At 37.6% G+C, this 22,054-nt stretch overlaps 1 protein-coding gene across 6 annotated transcripts in view; it reads left to right on the top strand.

Moving 5' to 3' along the window:
• NARS2 (asparaginyl-tRNA synthetase 2, mitochondrial) overlaps positions 1-22,054 on the top strand; it is a 138,738-nt gene that overhangs the window by 32,810 nt on the left and 83,874 nt on the right. For 4 of the 6 annotated variants that reach the window (XR_002731091.2, XM_023209308.2, XM_023209310.2 and 1 more), the window contains exon 6: positions 18,358-18,452. The exons of the other annotated variants lie outside the window; for them this stretch is intronic. Coding sequence is in view for 3 of the 4 variants with exons in the window: in XM_023209308.2 (XP_023065076.2) it covers positions 18,358-18,452 (95 nt within the window). In the remaining variant the exon portion in view is untranslated. The remainder of the gene's footprint in view (positions 1-18,357; positions 18,453-22,054) is intronic. 6 annotated transcript variants of the gene reach the window in all.

The raw sequence follows: 22,054 nt of genomic DNA, 5'->3' as shown, positions 1-22,054 counted from the left end.
TTTACGCCATTCTCCTGCCTCAGCCTCCCGAGTAGCTGGGACTACAGGCGCCCGCCACCTCGCCCAGCTAGTTTTTTTGTATTTTTTAGTAGAGACGGGGTTTCACCGTGTTAGCCAGGATAGTCTCGATCTCCTGACCTCGTGATCCGCCCGTCTCGGCCTCCCAAAGTGCTGGGATTACAGGCTTGAGCCACCGCGCCCGGCCGGCTTTTACCTTTTTTAAGGGTAATTATACAGAATATACAAAATTGTTACGTCAAGTAGTGCTTCACTTTTTGTAAGTGCTCTAGGAGAGATTTCTGACAAGGAGAAACTAGGTACGGGAGTGATCAGAGATGTCTATAGGACAAAGCAATGTGTATGATCCTTGTTTATATTTCCATCTTTGATTTTTGTCCCAACTTTGTCATTTTCTACTTCCAGAATTATCCAGATTCATACCAGCTACCTTTCAGAAAGGTAAATTGGTAAGTTTGAGGCAGAGTGACCTATAGTGAGAAGCAAGGAGATAGTGAATTATTGATGTATATCACTTACCTAATGCAATAATTTATTCCTTTTATCAGTTAATATCAATTGACTACATGGTGTGTGCTGGAGGAAAAGTGGTGAACACAGAAGTCTTTTTCCTTGTCAAATGTATATCCTTGTAGAAGAGGAGACAATAAATATAAAAGTAAAATAGAGAATATGTTAAGTATTGTGGTAACTATCCAAAGATAGCTTCCTAGTGCACTGTGCTTCCCAGTACCGACATCTTTCTGTTGTCCTCACCCACAGTTAAAGAGTGGACTGGTTCTGTGTAATCAGTAGCACATGGTGGAAATTAAATTTCCTTGCCTTTGGTTTTTTGGAATGGTTCTGGGGGAAGCCAGCATCTGTATGAGAGGTGCTGTGCATTCTCTATCAGTAAATCATCAATCAGTTCTCCATCAGTAAAAGAATAGGTTAAATACATTAAAATACTGTGAGACCTCAAACTATTTGTGTGGGAAGGCTGCATGATAAGACAGAGATGCCTGGCTATGCTTCAGCTGTTTCCGCCATCCCAGCTAAGGCACTAGACTTGTGATTAAAGAGGTTATCTTGTATATCTAGCTGAGTCTAGCCTTCAGGTGACTTCGGTGCCAGCAGCCATTTGACTGAAACCACATGAGAGACTTCATACAAGAGCCACTCAGCTGAAGCTGGGCAATCCATAGAATTGTGAAAGATAGCAGTAGATTATCATTTTAAGCTGCTAAATTTTAGGATGATTTGTTATTCACCAATAGATAATCAGAACAGATGGTGATTTGTATTGCAAAGAAAAGTAAATTGGGAAAAGGGTTAGGGAGAGAGAGATTCTAGTTTAAATTGGATGGTCAAGGAAAGCTTTACTGAGAAGATGTTCGAAAAGCATGACAAGACCAGGTGCAGTGGCTCACACCTATAATCCCAGCACTTTGGGAGGCCAAGGCAGGCATATATATCACTTGAGGCCAGGAGATCAAGACCAGTCTGGCCAACGTGACAGAACCCCATCTCTACTAAAAATACAAAAATTAGCTGGCCACGGTGGCATGCACAACTGTAATCCCAGCTGTTTGGGAGACCGAGGCACAAAAATTGCTTAAACCCAGGAGGCGGAGGTTGCAGTGAGCCGAGATCACACCACTGCACTACGGTCTGGGTGACAGAGCAAAACTCTGTCACAAAAAAAAAAAAAAAAAAAAAAGGAAAAAGCATGACGGACATATGAGAGTAAGTAATATTGATGATACCTGGGAAAGAACATTTCAGTCAGAAGGAACAGCAAGTACAGAGATTCTGTGGCTGGAGCAACCTGAGGTTTTCAAGAAATAATCATGAAGGCAGGTATGGATGGAGCATAGGAAGAAAGGAAGATTAGTGGGAACTGAGGTTAGGCGTAGAGGTTGGGAGTAAGTGCAAATTATATATGTTAGTGATGTTCATCTTTATGAGGTATAACACTTTTGTAAAAAAAATTGTAGTAACTCCTTTCCCAAATATAAATAATATATATAATGAAATATAGATAATATAAACTTTTTATACACTTAATTTGAAAAATAGAGTGCTTCCAACTTAATATAAAAAAGAAAGAAAAGTAATATAATCAGTGTATTTTATTATGTAAATACTGTGTCTAGAAGAATGTAACTAGCCTTTATATAGAGATATAAAGAACTGCTGACTTTGACCACTATAAATTAGGACTTAAACGGGTGTGTTATATTGGTGACTCACATATCACGAACAGTTTGCTATTCGTGGTGAGAATACTGGAGTGCAGTGGCATGATCTCAGCTCACTGAGATCCTTCGCCTCCCGGGTTCAAGCGATGCTCCTGCCTCAGCCTTCTGAGTAGCTGGGATTATGGGTGCCCGCCACCGCGCTCAGCTAATTTTTTGTATTTTAGTAGAGACGGAGTTTCGCTATATTGGCCAGGCTGGTCTCGAACTCCTGACATCAGGTGATCTGCCTGCCTCAGCCTCCCAAGTGAGCTACTGCGCTGAGCCGGTAACTCATTCTTGGTAAGAGCTCCGCATCAAAGTATTAGCTTCCCCTTGATTTACATGGAAGATGCATTCTGGAAAATTCAGAGCATATTAAAATCATATAATTTACCTAATTCACTAACATGAATGTTCCATGGCATATTTGAAACTTGGGGTAGTACCCACTAAATTTCAGTAGCTCTCCCCAGTTATGACAACCAGAAACACTCCCTCTAGGAACCTCAGTAAAGGACTTTTTAGGGCATTATAAAAAGCTGTGAGTCTTTGGACAAAAAGTTCTAAGCAAAGGAGTAACAAATCACTTATGTTTTAATGAGATCACTCTGGCTGCTGTATGGAGAGTAAATCAGGGAGATGTACAGAAGAAGAGAAACCAGTTAAAAGTCTAATGCTGTATTTTAGGTGGACAGATACTGATTTACACAGGAATTGAAGTTGTGCATCCTGAAATGTGATTGGATTCTGGATATATATCTACACACACACACATTTTTTTTGAGACCGTCTCACTGTGTCGCCAGACTGGAGTGCCGTGGCGCCATCTTGGCTCTGCCTCCCGGATTCAAGCGATTCTCCTGCCTCAACCTCCTGAGTAGCTGGGACTACAGGTACTTGGCACCACACCCAGCTAATTTTTGTATTTTTAGTAGAGGCGGGGTTTCACTGTGTCAGCCAGGATGGTCTCAATCTCTTGACCTCATGATCTGCCCGCCTCAGCCTCCCAAAGTGCTAGGATTACAGGCATGAGCCTCTCTGCCCGGCCGGATTCTGGATATATTTAGAAAGTAGTTTATGCATCTTGGATCTTGGTACCAGGGTACATTTTTTTTGTTTTTATTATATCTATTCCTGCTGTGTATTTTCCCAGAAGTAGTTATGTTGAATAGTTCACGTCTGCTAGACTTTTGAACTTTCAATATAGAGAGAATTTGTTTTTCTACAAATGGTTATTTCCATTGCTAATTAAAAGTAGAAAAGTAGAGTTTCCTCTTTTAAAAAACATGAACTTTCATGTTGCTGGTCTGGATGTTAGAATTCAATTAAGTAATCATAAGTGAAAAGAAAATGTCAGCTTCATAAACACTGGAAAGCTTTTTGAGTTTATACTCTTTAGGGCCAATACCATGTAATTATTTGGGGGAATTGGTTTTTGTTGGAAATTTGACATTTATTTTATGCATGCCATCTTTGAAGGAAGCATTCCATGGCATTGCTGACTTCAAGAGACACTTTGATCTCAAAAAATGATGTGACTCCCTTTTGGATAATCTTTGGATAGCATCAAAATCATGCCTTTTATATGAGTATGCCTTATAATGGCTTATTCTTTTTTTTTGGACAGGTAGTTTTGCTCTGTTGCCCAGGCTAGAGTGCAGTGGCACCATCTCGGCCCACTGCAACCTCTGCCTCCCAGGTTCAAGCAGTTCTCATGCTTCAGCCTCCCGAATAGCTGGGATTACAGGCACCCACCACCACATCTGGCTAACTTACTCTTGATTCCGCAGCCAGAGGTAAAGGACAACCCAGCCCTTCTGTTCCCCTTATCAATAACTTACTTCCTCCTTGCAGCAACTGCAAGAAAGTATATTTGATGCGAGGGGATTGTTTTGACACGAGGTCTCACTGTGTCGCCCTGTTTGGAGTGCAGTGATGAGCCAGCGATCATGGCTCTCTGCAGCCTTGATCTCCTGAGCTCAAGTGATCCACCCACTCCAGCCTCTAGAGTTATGCGCACCACCACACCCAGCTAATTTTTAAAGTACAGTCAGGGTCTCACTATGTTGCTCAAGCTGGTCTTGAACTCCTGGTCTCAAGCAATCCTCCTGCCTCCGCCTCGCCAAAGTGCTGGGATTTATAAGTATTTATTGAATACCTGCTGTGTTGCGTGGTAGTCAAGTCCTTTGTGTGGATACGTGGTTTGGAGACTTAACTCCGGAGCACAGATATCCCTTCTCACAGAAGGGGCTGGAAAATGGGATGAGGGGATAGTTAACAGACTAGGACCATATCTTGTCATAATTCATCTTTAAAGCCCCAATCTGACAATGAATAAGCCAAAATTAATGTTTTTCAAGCAGTAGTGAAAAAAAGTTTGGTACATTTTTCACTGACCCCTTCACATTTAGGAATAAGTTTGCTGTTTTGCAATTTTACATTTGTGTTCCTCTCCTGTAAAAGAAAAATAAGGCAGCATTGTGTATTCACTTTCTGTTTTGCCTCAACCTTACCCTCTAATATTAGACTCCACGTGTCTTTTCTTGATTCTTTCTTTCTCAGACAGCTCAGCAGGAAAGCAGACTGTTTACAAACAGTCTGAGTTAATAACTTCCTTTCCTGCTGATCAAATAGTTGCTAAAATGAAACCTTTCTCAGGGCTGAGTGGGTGTTCTAGTTAGTGGGTGTTCTGGAATGTAAATGAACCCTTATTTTAAGAAAGATTATTTTTATACTAGCAGTTCTCTGTACACCAAGATACACATTTGTAGCAAGTGGAAAGTATGGAAACATAAACTGGACTTACTGGAAATTTTTAGATTAGTGAAAGACCTACATATATGGCTTGTTAATAGGAAAATCCCAAAACTAACAAAACTGGCAAAATAGAATGCAGTTTATTGAGCCTGTTGCTCTTGGCTTTAGTTTTTACGTATGAGATGCAGTCTAATGGCATGCAGAACAATTTCTGCAGCAATGATAGCAGCTGCATTTGAGATACAGCTTGATAGGGATCATAAAACTACCAACCCACAAATCTTTGGAGACTGTATGACAGATTTAATTCCTATGATTGATTGATTGATTGGTTGGTTGATTGATTTTAGAGGCAGTGTCTTACTCTGTCACCTAGGCTGGAGTGCTGTGGTATGATCATGACTCATTGACCTCAAACTCCTGGACTCAACTGATCCTCCTGCCTCAGCCTCCCAAATAGCTGGGATTACAGGCACCCTCCACCACACCTGGCTTGTTTTATTTTATATGATCAGCATTTCATACCTGGGAGAGACTAGTATTAAAAGCTTTATTTAATCCAAAGCTTTATTTCAACACTACAGGATAAAAAATGGAAGAGCTGGGCACAGTGGTATGTGCCTGTAGTTCCATTGGAAGACAGAGGTGAGAGGATCACTTGAGCCCAGGAGTTCCAGACCAGCCTGGGCAACATAGCAAGACCTTATCTCCAAGAAAAAAAAACAAAAACAAAAATGGCTACGTGATTTATTGGAAAGGTGATTGTACTAGAAGCTGAGAAACCTGGATTCTACAACTGATCTTACCAAAAAGTAGTTGTATATAACATTTATCCTAACATTTGACTTTTGACATTTTTAAGCTTTAGCATCTTTTACAAGAGGAAAGTTGAATTAAAGTTGTTTTTTTTTTTTTCTTGAGATGGAGTTTCACTCTTGTCACCCAGGCTGGAGTACAATAGCACAATCTCAGCTCACAACAACCTCTGCCTCCCAGGGTCAAGTGATTCTCATGACTCAGCCTCCCAAGTAGCTGGGAATACAGGCACGCACCACCAAGCCTGGCTAATTTTTGTGTTTTTAGTAGAGATGGAGTTTCACCATGTTGACCAGGCTGGTCTCGAACTCCTGACCTCAGGTGATCTGCCTACCTTGACCTCCCAAAGTGCTGAGATTACAGGCGTGAAAAAATTAAAGTTTTACCTAACTTGGATTTTTTATTTACTATCTGTATCATGAAAGGCATAGCTTCCCTCTAATCTCTTAGTTGGGATCAAGAAAGAAAATAAGATACTCAGTGGTTATGTGGCGCTTACAGATGTGAGTACTCTCCCTTTCCGACATGGTCTTCAAAGGAAATTGCCGATTGAGGTAAATAGGACAGCAGCATGCCATTATGATTTTAAACCTTTTAGATTTCTGTACCATGCTTCATCTTTATGTATTCTCTTCCCAACTTTTTGTCTCTGGAATTATGAGTAAATAGAACTGGGTAAAAGGTGGGGGTAGGGTACAAAGTAGAAAATGGAAAAAGTAAAAGGAGATAAAAATAGATTGGATGCTTCAGTGATTGTGGAGGTCAGATAAGTTTTCCATTGTTGATTATATTCCTTTCCACTGTTCAGCTTGCTGCTGTTTACTCTCACTCCTTGGTATATATTTTACATGGAGACAGAGTCAGACTTGTGTGGGTTTTTCTATTTAATTCTCCTGAGATTGTGAAACTGCTCAGCTAAATTTGTTCTGCTGTGAGAACAAATAACTGGAGGGCAATTCAAAATATTTGCTTAATATTTTCTTGGAAATCCTCAAAGAAACAGGGAGGATTTTAGATCCCTGTGATAAGAAATTCACTGGGATACACACATTAAAAAAATTTTTTTTGGTAACTCTTGGTTTCCCCTTTCTTGGCTCTGCTATTTACTGTCTTCCAATGGCAGAATAACCTAGCAAAAATTTTTTGTTTTGCATGGTAGAGAAAGGCTAGATTAAGTTTTATTGCACTAATGTAAGTTTTATATGATCAGGGAAAGGTTAGTCTATCATGGACTGTTAGGATGGGAGGGACTAATCATCCTTTATATTGATTTTCAAACATTTTTGTTCAAAAGTGTTTTCCAAACAAAATCTTATATCAAGACCCAATATAGAAGATAGATAAAATTAATGACTTTGTTTTATCAGATAGCTCAAATCCACGTGGTTTTGTTGATATACTATATGAATGCCTTAACAGAGCATTGGGAACTTGGGAGATTGCAGGAAAAGGCTTAGTTGTGCAGGACTTTGTATATATTGCAGGACATGTTTGACTCCTACCCACTAAATGCTTCTACAAATTATTTTCTAGGGAACACTCTAATCATCAATGAGAAGCACTAATCTGTAATCTCTCCCCTGGTGATTTTATTCAGTTCCAAGGTTTTATGTACCATACCATCTACATACTGACTGCCAAACCGTTTATCCCCAGTCCCAAACTGTTTATCTCCAGGTTCTGTTTCTGAGCTCCAGATTTGTAGAAGCATCTGCCTATGTGACATTTCCCCTTTGATGTCTAATATGCATTCATAGTATGTATTAAATAAAACTCTTTTTTTCCCTCCAAAGCCTCTTCCTCTTCTTTTTTATCTCAGTGAAAGTTACCATCTACTCATTTGCTTAAGTAAAAAAATCTAGATGTCAGACTTAATTCATGCCTCCCCATGTCTCCCCCAATCTCACATCTAATTTATCAGTCCTTTGTTGGCTCATCTTTAACATAAATCCTCAACCTCTCCATTTCTCTGTTTCCAATGTTACCAGTTTAATTCAAGCTACTCTTCTTGTCTTCTGATTGGTGCCCCTACTTCTACTTTTATACTTTTGTTATCTGTTCTCCACTGAGACACTAGAAGAATTTTTAAACTCATCATGCCACAACCCCATGCTTACATTTCAGTGGCTGCTCTGTGATCTTAGAATAAAATTCAGACTCCTTATCATGACCTATAAAGGACCCATAATCTGATTTCTGCCTACCTCTCTTAACCTTGTCTTTTAACAGTCTTACTCTTGAGTCCCTCAAGCTACAGTCACCTGCCTTCTACTCCCCTAAGGTATGACACCCCCTTCCCACCTACTGATCTCTCTATTGTCTATTCCTTGTGACTGGAGTATTTTTCCCAGTTTATAGTATAGCAAATACATTCTTATATTTCAGGTCTCCACTTCCTTGTTACTGCTTAAGAGGCTTCCCTATCCCCTAGTACCCAACTCACTTATCCCAGCTTGTAATTATCTTCTTTATTAGTTTGCATGTTCATTTTCTTTTTTCTCCATTAGAATGTAAGCTCTTTGAGAGCTTATCTTCTCTTATTTATTGGTCTCTCTTGTCTAGCACTGTGCTTAGATGAATGAATGAGGTGTATATACAGATTATTATGAAAATGCAGAGAAGGGTCATTTTTACTAGTCTAGGCATGGAGTGGGGGCTATTAGCAGTAAGAAGGCCTCATGGATAAGTGATTTTTGAGGTGAATATATTGTGCCATGGTCCTAAACTGCTGTGAGGTGAATGACATAGGCAATGTGACATCAAGGGACCAGGTAGCCAAGACTGCTGCAAAGTGACTATAAGATTGGTCGCATATAGAGCATGGATACCCTAGACAAAGGAATGATTCATGTCCAGGGCAGAATGGGGTGGGACCGCCTGAGATTTCATCATGCTACAGTTTAAACCCAGCGCAGTTTAAAGCAAGAATTCTTTATTTCTGGAATTTTCCATTTAATATTTCCAGACTGTAGTTGACTATAGGCGACTGTAACCATGAAAAGTAAAACTGTGGAGAAGGTGAGACTGCTATGCCTACTTAAGGAATGTTTTGAATAATGTGATAATTAAGTCAGACAAACATGTATGTGTGTTTGCATGTATGTATGTATGTACGTACATATTAGGGACAAGATCTTGCTCTGTTGCCAAGGCTGCAATGCAGTCACGGCTTGCTGCTGTCTTGAACTTCTGTGCTCAGGCAATCCTTCTTCCTCAGCCTCCTCTGTAGCTGGGACTGCAGGCACATGCCACCATGCACAGCTAATTTTTAAATTGTATTTTTAGACATGGAGCTCTCACTATGTTGCCCAGGGCTGGTCTCAAACTACTGGACTTGAGCAATTCTCCCATCTTGGCCTCCCGAAGTGCTGGGATTGGAGTTGTGAGCCACCATATCTGGCCCCTCAAATTATTGGTTTTATCGTCTAATTCTGAAACTTCTAGACACATTTTCAAACTGTTAAATCCTGTTTCTGAGTCTCATCTTAGCAATAAAGAAGCTAGAGTAAAGATCAAGTTGTACTCTACATGAATATAAGCCACCTCCTCAGCTTCTGGTACTACCTGTACTCTGTCTGAAGACTATCTCCCTCTTGGTCACATTTGCTGAGATTGATAGAAATGAATCCAGGCACTCATTCATTCATTTGTATCCACATGCACATTTTTTTGTATCATGACTTAACACACACACACACTCTCTCTGCATCTCTCTCCGTATATGGCCATGTGTCGCTTAACGATAGAGATACCTTCTGACAAATTCATCCTTAGGTGATTTCATCATTGTGCAACCATCATCAAGTGTACTTACACAAACCTAGATAGTATAGCCTATACACCTAGGCTGTATGGTATAGTCTCTTGTTCCTAAGGTACAAACCTATTCAGCATGTTGCTATACTGAATACTGTAGGAAACTGTAATAAAATGGCAAGTATTTGTATATCTAAACATTTGTAACATAGAAATGGTATGATAAAAATACAGTATAAAATATTTTTTTCTTTTAATGGTACACCTGTATAGGGCACTTACCATGAATGGACATTGCAAGACACGAAGCTGCTCAAGTGAGTGATGAGTGAATGGGAAGGCCTAGGACAATACTGTAAACTCTGCAAACCTGTGTACTTACGCTACAGTACATTTATTTTTTAAAATGTCCTCAATAACAAATTATTAATACTAGATTATCTTAGCATACTCTTTTTTACTTTATAAACTTAATTTTTAAAAATATTTTGACTCTTTTGTAGTAACACTTAAAACACGCGTTATGAGTACAAAAATATTTTCTTTCATTATTCTATAAGCTTTTTTTCTATTAGAGATTTCTTTTTTACTGTTTATACATTTTTGTTAAAAACTGAGACACAAAAATACATTAGCCTAGGCCTGTACGGGCGCAGCATCATTAATATCACTGTCTTCTACCTCTGTATCTTGTCCTACTGGAAGGTCTTCAGGGGCAGCAACACACATGGAGCTGTCATCTCCTATGATGACAATGCCTTCTTCTAGAATGAAAGACTTGCCTGAGCCTGTTTTACAGTTAACTTTTTTTTTTAATAAGTAGAAGGAGTACACTCTAATGATAAAAAGTATAGTATAATAAATATGTAAATCAGTAACAGTTGTTTATTATCATATGACTGGAAGTGCAGTAGGTTTGTTTACACCAGCATCACCACAGATACGTGAGTAATGGCGTGCTCTGTGGCATCACTAGGAAATAGGAATTTTTCAGCTCCATTATAATCTTATGGGATGCATCATATCTACAGTCCGTTGTTGAACAAAATGTCAGTATGTAGTACATGACTGTATTTTATCTGTGTTATTCAGTATATAGAGTACTGTGGCTGCTCTGTGAATATAGTTGTTGTATGTGTTTCTTTAAGGGAAAATGAGTTCTAAGATGCAAAATGACCAACTTAAAAATGAACCTGCCAGGCTCTGTGGCTCATACCTATAATCCCAGCACTATGGGAGGCTGAGGCGGGCAGATCACCTGAGGTCGATAGTTTGAGACCAGCTTGACCAACATGGAGAAACCCCATCTCTACTAAAATTACAAAATTAGCCAGGCGTGGTGGTGCATGCCTGTAATCCCAGCTACTTGGGAGGCTGAGGCAGGAGAATCACTTGAACCCAGTGGGGCGTAGGTTGCGGTGAGCTGATATCGTGCCATTGCACTCCAGCCTTGGCAATAAGAGTGAAACTCCGTCACACACACACAGAACTTTCTGGATCTTTGAATATTATATTTCTCCAGTACCTTAAAAGAAAACAAGATAATTGAAATGAAGGAAAAATTAAAATCTTTGTTGCATTATTAAAACACCATAATGAAAAAATAAATACATGTGAGACAATGAGATAAAGTATTTTTGCTGGTTTATGTTCAGAAATATTTTTTATAATGAATAAGAATTCTGGTTTTGAGATTTTTATCTCAATATGCAGTACTTTAAGAAATGCTTTTTATATTCTTTTACATTGTACCATTTCTCTCAAGGATTTGAAAGAAGTATATTGAAGACGGGATCAAAGTAGATGAATTTATGTACCATTATTTCAAGAATCGGAAGTGACGACTTAGGTGTTGGAAACAATAGAAATTACCACAGCACTACTATGCAGAGATTCCTTGGCGGGGGAGAACGCCCATGTATTCACGTCACGCTGTCTGCCACAATGTACAAAAAAATTCTGCAGTTTATCTCTGGTTGATACAGTTATATGGCTACTCACTTGACCTGGTTCTACTTATTAAAAAGTTCAGCTCGGCCGGGCGCGGTGGCTCAAGCCTGTAATCCCAGCACTTTGGGAGGCCGAGACAGGCGGATCACAAGGTCAGCAGATCGAGACCATCCTGGCTAACACGATGAAACCCCGTCTCTACTAAAAAATACAAAAATCTAGCCGGGCGAGGTGGCGGGCACCTGTAGTCCCAGCTACTCCGGAGGCTGAGGCAGGAGAATGGCGTAAACCCAGGAGGCGGAGCTTGCAGTGAGCTGAGGTCGGGCCACTGCACTCCAGCCCCGGTGACAGAGCGAGACTCCGTCTCAAAAAAAAAAAGTTCAGCTTTGCCTCACTGATTTGATGTAATACTTTTATATGCGAAAGTCTGTGTTTAGACTTTCAGTTACATTCCCACAGGTTTACTTGTGTGCCACTAATACACTATATTAATTTAGAGGCTTTATACTATGTTTTAACATTTGGTTATTCAGACATTTCTTTTATTGCTGTATTTCTTGGGATTAGCATGAATAGGGATTTTTTTTTCCATGCTCTTTTCATTGAGAGATTTGTGTCCTAGCTCAGATTTAGGTATCTCTCATATTTCCAGGTCTGATTTCAATTCATTTTTCAATTGAACAAATATTTACAGAGTAACTGCTATTCCCAGGTAATAGGCTAAATGCAGGATCCAATAATAAGACATTGTCCCTGAGGAGCCCCAATATTTCTTAAATTGATGGGTTAGCACTGTGAAACAAAAGGTATTTAGTATGAATCTTTGATCTTAAGAGGTTTGAGAATTTGTGAATATACCTGGAGGAGGTTACACTGACAGAGTTCTAATTTATTCACTCATTATCAGTCGGTCTGTCAACAGCCTAAAGGACTTACAGAACTTTCCTCATGTTTCTTACTTTTTTAGGTGTACCAACATTCCAAGAAATTCTGGCTCATAGATTCCTAAAAAAAAGTAACTGCTACTCAATGTAATGGCTGAAGGTAGGAGTGTATGAACCATGCGATCCATAGAAAATGATGCACAAAGCACACTATAAAAGCCAGTCAGTACCACTACACACCTGTTAAGAGTGGCCAAAATCCACAACACTGACAACACCAAATGCTGACCAGGATGTGGAGCAGCAGGAACTGTTATTTATTGCTGGTGAGATTTAACAGCCACTTTGCAGTACAGTTTGGCAGTTTCTTGCAAAACTAGATATACTCCAACCATAAGAACCAGCAGTTCTGCTCCTTGGTATTTATCCAAAGGAGTGGAAAACTTACATCCACACAAAAATGTGCACATGGATGTTTATAAAGCAGCTTTATTCATAATTGCCAACACTTGGAAGCAACCAAGATGCCTTTTAGTAGGTAAATGGAGAAATAAACTGTATCTGTTACATCCAGACAACAAAATATTATTCAGCACTGAAAAGAAATGAGCTATCAAGCTATGAAAAGACCTGGAGAAATTTTAAATGCATATTACTAAGTCAAAGAGACCAATCTGAAAAGGCTACATATTGTACGATTTAAACTATGTGACATTCTGGGAAAGATAAAACTGTGAAGAAGGTAAAAAGATCAGTGGTTGCCAGGGGTTGGGGGAAAGGGAGGGATGACTAGGTGGAGCACATATTTTTAGGGCAGTGAAACTATTCTGTATGATACTGTAGTGGTGGATACATGTCAGTATGTATTTGTCCAAATCCTATGGGACTGTTACATGTCACAAGTGATATGCTCTGACACTCCTGGGAGACCTTAGTTGCCTAAGGTGCCTTTCAGCCAGGAGGTACAGTTCCCCTTGTCTTTGGGACTTACCTTGTGCTCATAAAGTCTTTTATAAACTTTGGTCACTCAAAAGGAGATTTTAAACGTGCCAAATTGAATCGAGCTTTATATCTGGCCAGTTTAAGAAAATTTGCCTAAGCTGTAGACATTCACTTCCTCTTTTCAAAGAGCATCTGCTTTCTCCATGATAAAATTTCAAATGAGAGAAAAGGTCACAAACTGTAGTCAGTAAGACAAGCAAAACCTTAATCTCAGAAAAGTGAAAAAATCACAAATATACACAAATAATAGAATAAGAGAATAACAAACGAAACTCCTACCTTAAAGTAGGGCTTCAATTCCAGTCTCATCAGTTATTGAATCAGGTTGAATAAAGTCTGAATCTCAGTCAAGCCAGGGAGATTCAACCCTGTGAGTGGTCTGACCAAGGGCTTCTGCAGTCTTCAGCGAGGTCAGTTGGATGCAAAAGGTTCATGCTGGTGCCAGGGCTCCAGCTGTTGGCAAAGCAGCAGGGGTCAATGGAGGCCTAATTTGGGTCCCATCTGGTTCACCAAAGTGTCACCCTGAAATAATCAAGAGGCTCAGAATCCAATTTTAAAAGAGTTTATTCAAGTGCAAAATTTGAGAATGGCCACCCAGAAAAAACAAGACTCCAAAGTAATTGGGTCAGTGCTCCGAAGTGGAGAAGAAGCTAAAGCTTCACTTATGTAAGTAAAAACAAAGAAGTTTAGGAGTATTACCACATTTTTAATACAATGCTGATTTATGAGTTACAGCAGTTTGGTTGGTTACAGCTTATTCTTTTTCAGGAAAGATATATTTAAAATTGCATCTCTATCAATTTGGTAGTCATGGGGCCTTTTGCCATCTGAGCTGGGTACGTGAAAAAGGAAGGACGTTAATCTATAACAAAGAATTAGTAACTAAGAGGTAAAGGGCACCATTTAATCTTTCACAACATTTTACAGGGCAAGAAAAGTAAGAAAGAGGGTTAATCTATAATAGGAAGAAACAAAAGTTGCAGTGGCTTGCCCATATTACATAGGTCTTACAGTCAGTCACATTTTATTCAAGGCTCAGAGTAATTTGAAGTTTCAACAGCTTTCATTTATTTTCACATTAGCCATTTGAGTCTTCATTTCAGTATGTCTTCTTTCTCATTAGGGAAGCAGATTATTTTCTCTTTTTTGTTTTCTTGGCAGGAGGTCCTTATATATTCTGTCCATTAATCACTTGGCAGTTTTAGATGTTGCAGATATTTTATTCATAATCTGTCATTTATCTGTTAACTTTGCCTATATCTTCCTTAATAAATAGAAGTTCTTAATGTTAACATATATAAATTCATCAGTTTTTCGTTTTATCGTTGGCAATTTGGAGCTCTTGTTAAAGAAATCCTTCCCCACTGATAAATTCACAAAGTTGGGTGTTTATTTCATATATTGTATTGTTTCTTTATCACTACCATAAGTACTTAAGGTTACAAATTTAAGATTACAATCCTAAATCTTAAATTTACAATCCTAGGTTGGGAGTTTTTGAACCTACTAAGATCAATAATTACTTTCAAGAATCGAGGTGAAGCCGGGCGCGGTGGCTCAAGCCTGTAATCCCAGCACTTTGGGAGGCCGAGACGGGCGGATCACAAGGTCAGGAGATCGAGACCATCCTGGCTAACACGGTGAAACCCCGTCTCTACTAAAAAATACAAAAAACTAGCCGGGCGAGGTGGCGGGCGCCTGTAGTCCCAGCTACGCGGGAGGCTGAGGCAGGAGATTGGCCTAAACCCGGGAGGCGGAGCTTGAAGTGAGCTGAGATCCGGCCACTGCACTCCAGCCTGGGCGACAGAGCGAGACTCCGTATAAAAAAAAAAGAATCGAGGTGACATTTACGTCATAAAATTAACCATTTTAAAAGGTGCATTTCAGTGGCGTTTGGTACATTCAAAGTATTTTACAACTGCCACCTCTGTTAAGTTCCAAACATTTTTACCACCCCAGAAGAAAACCCTGTGCCCATTTAGTAGTTACATCCCATTTTCGCCTCCACTCAAATCATGACTCTCATCATCTGTCTCTCTGGATTTACCAGTTCTGTATATTTCATATAAATGTAATCATACATGGCCTTTTAAGTCTGTCTTCTTTCACTTAGCATGTTTTCAATGTTCATCTGTGTTTTAATATATATAAATACATGCTAAAACATTTACTTTTAAAAATATATAGGTATATACATTTCTTATGGCTGAATGATATTCCATTCTATGTATATATCATATTTTGTTTAATCTTTTTTCCAGTGATGGATATTTAGGTTGTTTTACCTTTTGGCTATTGTGAATAGTGCTATTTTGAACAGTTGTGTACAAGTATTTGTTTATATACCTCATTTTAATTATTTTTGGTATATACCTAGGAATGGAATTACTGTGTCATTTAGTAATTCAATTTTAACTTTTTAAGGAACCACCAAACTTTTTTCCCTAGTAACCACAACCCCTTATTGTGCATTTCTAGTTTCCTTCCATTGTCATCAAGGAAGATACCTTGTGTGATTTTAGTCTTTTAAGATTTATTGAGACTGTTTTATGGCCTACTATGTGGTCTACTCTGGAAAATGGCTCATGTGCGCTTGAAAAAAAACATATATTCCTGCTGCTGTTGGGTGGAGTCTACCGTTTTTAATTTGCCTTTCTCTTGGCTCAGCATTTGCTTGATTGCTATAAACCTTTACCTCTCTTTGAGAGTTCCCACAATTGATTCTGACAGTTTTGCTCATTTTTTTTCTTTTATTTTTCTGTGACAGGACAGTCCTTTGGAGCTACCTATCCTGCCGTATTTGCTGATACCACTTTTTATAATTACTTTTTACAACCAATATTTTGTATACCCTCTTTAATATTCTGGGATAAAATATATAGGTGATATAACAATACACAGAGAAGTTTTAAAAATCGGTATAATGCTTTAATTGTAACATAAAAGAAATAAAAGTAATTTATAGTAAGGTAGTAGGAATTTGTTATGTAAACACTAACATGACATTGGAAAGCATAATGAAGTAGTAGTGTGTTTTAAATAAGTTGGATTAAAGAAATGTAAGAAAAATCAGAATCCATTCTGTACAAGTGCTGATAAATGAAAGTTTAAAACCTAGTCATAGGCCAGGCACTGTGGCTCATGCCTATAACCTCAGCACTTTGGGAGGCTGAGGCCGGTGGGTCACTTAAGGTCAGGAGACCAGCCTGGCCCACATGGTGAAACCCCATCTCTACTAAAAGTACAAAAATTAGCTGGGCATGTTGGCCAGCGCCTGTAATCCCAGCTACTGGGGAGGCTGAGGCGGGACAATCACTTGAACCCTGGAGGTAGAGGTTACAGTGAGTCAGGATCACGCCACTGCACTCTAGCCTGGACGACAGCATGAGACTCTGTCTCAAAAATACATAAATAAATAAATAAATACAATCTCGTTGTAAAGACCAGACCTTTTTTTTTTTTTTAAATACAAGGAATGAGAGAAACTATCTGAAGTGAAATTAAATTAATACAAATTATAGACTAAAGTGGTGAAGTAAAGTAGAAAGTATGGTAGTCTTATAAATTTGTTGGACCTTAGTTGGGAAAGCAATTCTTTAGTAAATAATGAAGAAATATAGGAGAAGAGATCTTTTATTTTAAAATCCTAACATATATCAGGTCAAGTATTTAGTCTTGAATACTTAATATCTTTGGAAACAATACCCTTTCATTGATAATGAGATTTAAAGATGGACTTTTTTTTAAAAAATGAATTCATCGATCTCTGACTAGTATCAAAGTTAAGTTGGAAAAAAATAGGCAGTTATTAGAAAAATAAATGAAAGATTCAACTGATTTTTACAGTACATTTTTTATTTATGCACAGATACTGATACATGATATGCAATATTTTTATAACAACCAATGAAATTAAATAAGATAATTTTATTTCTTGTGTTACCATAATTTAATATTTGGTACTGTTAAAAGAGTCTTACATTCTCCATTACATATTTTAAATTGACTTTATTGCTTTTGCAGTGATTACACCTTTACACTAAAACATTTTCAAATAAATGCACAGTTTAAAATACAAGACGCTGGGCTCAGGGGACTCATGCCTATTAATCCCAGCACTTTGGGAGGCTGAGGTGGGAGGATCTCTTGATCCCAGAAAATCGAGACCAGCCTGGGCAACATAATGAGACCCTGTGTTTAAATCAACAAAAACAAGTGTAACTTTCTTCCCCAGAAGAGGATATGATACTCATAAGTTGATTCAGAAGCTATTGTTTAAATTGTGTTTGGCCTCCAGGTAGTTTGTTTTAGCTTAACTCTTAACAAATGTTGAATTGCTTGTTTCCTACACATTTCAAATGGAATAATCACCCTTTCTATGTTGTAAGTTCATAAAGATCTCATTGCTCAGTGTATCTTTTAAAGATAGAGTCATGCTTTTCCTGCTACCTAGTTATGGTAACAGTTAAATGTTTTTGAAAGTTTATAATCTGTTTATAAAAATCTGTGTTAAAAGCATTACTATTAATATTTTAATAATAAATACGACCTTGCATGTTCCAGAGGCTATTCCCTTGAGATAATTAAGTCTCAGTCCTGAGTCAGCCTTTTAAGATTGTGTGATTCTTCACATTAAAAATTAATTCATAATTTCTTGCCTTAGCTTGCCCCTTAATCAAAATAACTTTTTAGGGGAAGGTGTATTTTATGACAAAGGTAGTTTGTCCTTTGGTTATTGTATGTTTTGAAAATATGGAGCAAACTTCCTTGCCTTTATTAGCACTTTCCAAGCTGGCGTTTTGTCTTAGATGTGTAACTACCTTTATTTTCACGAGAACAACCTGTCTTCACGTAGATTTAATGGCACTGTGACTTTTAGTTGTGGCATGTATGTGAATGTGAAAAGAAAGCAAGACATTTAATAGTTTTTTGTGGCTTATGTTTTTGATTTGCAGCCTTCAGGTAAACTAAAGGTACCTGAGAAGAATTTCTTCAATGTTCCTGCTTTCTTAACTGTCTCAGGACAACTTCATCTAGAAGTGATGTCAGGGTATGAAGTTTTCCTTTCTCTTTTGCTTTAATATGGTTTGCTTTTTTATTGTTTGGTTGAGAGTCCTTCCCTTCCCATGCTCAAACCTTAAAGTTGAAATTAGTCTTTATCATTAGTTCACTTGAATTTTCCAAAATATTCAAGCTTCTTACTTGTGATACAGACTTTTGTTTTTAGTGAAAAATGTAACACTGAAAACACAAAGTTGTGATTTTTTTTCTTTTTACTAGTCTTTCTTGCTTGAATCCCAAACATGTAATCAGAATTTATTTTAATTAATCATATTTATGGAAGTAAAGGCAATTTATAGTTTATTCCTGAACCAGGTATTAGTCCATTTGATTTTAAAGAGAGTAGGATTTGAAACAGACAGAAGAATTTTTTTTTTCAGTAATTGATTTAAATAAAATTAACTCATACCTACATTTTGAGAGGTGTACAACAAATTACATCTTTTAAGTCAGATCAAATGAATTTTAGCAACTGTCAGACCTCTGGAAAGTCACTGTATTCCTTGGGGCCTAACTTTTCTTTAAAATGGGATTGAGCAAGAAGATCTTTAAAACCCTATCTAAATCTTGTATTCTGTAATTCTGTGAGTAATTCCCATTTATGTTTATTTTTTTTTAGAGATGGGATCTCGCTTATTGCCCAGGCTGGAGTATAGTTGCACAATCATAGTTCACTGTAGCCTCAAACTCCTGGGCTCAAATGATTTTCCTGCCTCAACCTCCTGAATAGCTGGGACTGCAGACATATACCACCGAACCTGGCTAATTTTTTGTAGAGATGGGGTCTTGCTATGTACCAAGGCTGATCTCAAACTCTAGGCTCAAGTGATCTTCCTGCCTTAGGCATCCCAAGTAACTGGAACTCCAGGCATGTGCCAGCACACCTGGCTAATATTTTAAATTTTTTGTAGAGATGGGGTCTCACCATGGGTCCTAGGCTGGTCTCAAACTCCTGGCTCAAGTGATTCTTCTGCCTTAGCCTCCCAAAGCACTGGCATTACAAGCATAAGCCACTGAGCCTGGCCTTTGTGGGGAATTTGTTAATGCAGACTCAACAAGTACTTAGTTTTCTCTGTGTATCTTTTTCTTTAAATATTTTCTCATTATAGGGATTAGGACTTAAAGTCTTTTCCAGAGATAGCTCACTTGAAAGGAAAAGAATCTTTTTGTGTTTTCCATTGTTTTAAAAATGCACAATTGAGAAAACTCAAGGAAAATGTAATAAAATAGTTTGCATGTTTACTTTTGTACTTTGCTAGAAGAATGGAAAGTCAGTGGTGGAATAAAGATGGTCTTGAAAGTAACATATTCTTTTCTGATTTATCTTTGAAACAACAATATGTTATTTGATAGTTCCAGTAACCAAATGATTGTCATTATTAGCAGAATACCATGCAGAAAAAGTGTCATAATAACATTGTGAGATAATAGGATTTGCAGATCTGGATGTAGGAAAGGCTGTGTCAAGCATGTCATGGAAAGTTCTTATGCCTACGGAATTATAATTTTAAAAAATTAAAAACATGACTCATTCAAATACAAAATGAATATGTATCAAAGATTTCATTCAATTCATCATATTACAGAGGAAACAAGTAAAATAGAAAACTGTTTCAAAGAGCGTCTGAGGACCTCTGTATTTATAGACATTTTAATAATTGGAGTAAGATCTGCTAGGTCAGTTACAAACTGGTTAATGTCCTACAGGACCAATACACCCTAACCTTTGGGATTATCTCTTCTACCTGACAGAATTTTTTGTAACTCTACTGGCAAAGATCTGTAAATTAACATGTAACTTCACTTAATATGGGTTATTTAGTTCATATTCATATTCATTTAATATTGAATATTTAATTCAATATTAAATAGACTAATGGAACAAGTACATTTTCCCTTTCCCTAAGTAATTAAGTAACCATTGAATGGGCCTTTGTCCCCTTATTATTTAATACCTTGAAAGGACATCATCTTTTTAAGACTACAGCTTTTGGCATTATATTCAAGGTTTGGATAACCTTTCTTAACAGCCTTTTAGTATTCATTTCTATTATTTATAAAGTTAGAGGCAAGGTGTCGTCTCCTCCCTCAGAAGTGTCATATGTGAAATATATAAACTTTGCAAATGTTTGTTTCTCTAATATAATACCACTAGTGTATTAATATACCTCTTTCCCAGTAAGCGCAGTGAACCACAGAACACAGTGTTCTGTGAAACTTGACAGAAGATTAAATTGGTAGAATATTAGGTTTTGTATTTTTTAGTGTGCCATGAAGTATTTCTACTACTGTCATTCAAATGTTCCTAGTTTAATATGCACAGTTCTAGGACTATTAATATACAGAACATAATGTTTCTGATTAAAGCATGATTTATTCTCCAATAAGAAATGGTTAGTCCTTTTTCCCTCAGCTTTGTTTTTTCTTGAATTCAATTTAACCGACTTTTTAAAAGGCAAAAGATTTATGCAATCTGAAGGGAAACCAGAGTATTAACAGACTTTTAAAATGGACAAAATGGTAGTTAAATTTAGACAGTTCACATTTTCCAAAAGGATATCTCTGTTGGTTTAGTGGGTTTATGGTTCCATTTTAAAGCTTTTTTTTTTAAAGTACATATTCTATGTTGGAATAATTTTTAATATATAGAAAGTTGAAAAGATAGTGCATAGTTTTGTATACTCCCATCCAGTTTCCCCCATTGTTAACATCTTCCATGACCATAATACCTTTGTCAAAACCAAGAATTAAGTGTTAGCACATTACTATCAATGATATTCTAGACTTTATTTGGATTTCACCAGCTTTTCCGTTAATATCCTTTTTCTTTTTCCAGGATCCAGTTCAGGGTACCACATAAAACTTAGTTATCGTGTTTCCCCAGTCTCTTCCATTCTGTGACAGTTTCTCAATTTTTCTTTTTTATGACCTGTGGAATGTACTCTAATCTGGGTATGTCTGACATTTTTCTCATGATTAGACTAGGGTTATTTGGGTATTTTGAAAGAATACCACTGAGGCGAAGGCATGTCCCGTCACATCATATCAGTGGATATGTGATATCTATATGATGATGCTAACCTTCATTATTGGGATAAGGTAGTGTTTGCCAAGTTTCTTTACTGAAAGTACACTATTTTTTCCCTTTTCTTACTCTAATCTTTGGAAGTAAGTCACTAAGTTTAGTCTGCCCTCACTGGGGATGGGAGTTTGGGAAGAGGGAGTTGGAGTTAAGAACCACGCGCAGGAGGGAGAATATTTGGAATTCTATATGAAAATTTGTTGTCTTTTTATCCTTCTTTATTTTTTATTTGTGTAATCATTTATATCTTAATGGACTCATATATTTCATAGTTTGAATTATAATTCAGTGCTATGTTATTTACTTTGATGCTTAAAACTGTTTTAGTTTTTGTTGTTGGAAACTCATTCAGATTGATTCTTACATCCCTTTGACATGCCCCCCCATATTTTGACTACTTCCTTATTCTCTGCTACTGCAAGATGCCTCAGCTTTTGTTTGCTTGTTTGTTTGACATTCATTCACCACCTTTATTTGGTTTTATTTTTTTTTTTTATGGTCAGTAAAAT

This window comes from Piliocolobus tephrosceles, chromosome 13 (assembly GCF_002776525.5).
Source record: "Piliocolobus tephrosceles isolate RC106 chromosome 13, ASM277652v3, whole genome shotgun sequence".
Lineage (NCBI taxonomy): Eukaryota > Metazoa > Chordata > Mammalia > Primates > Cercopithecidae > Piliocolobus > Piliocolobus tephrosceles.
The sequence above is the reverse complement of the archived record's forward strand: the minus strand, read 5'-3'. Positions and strand labels throughout refer to the sequence as shown.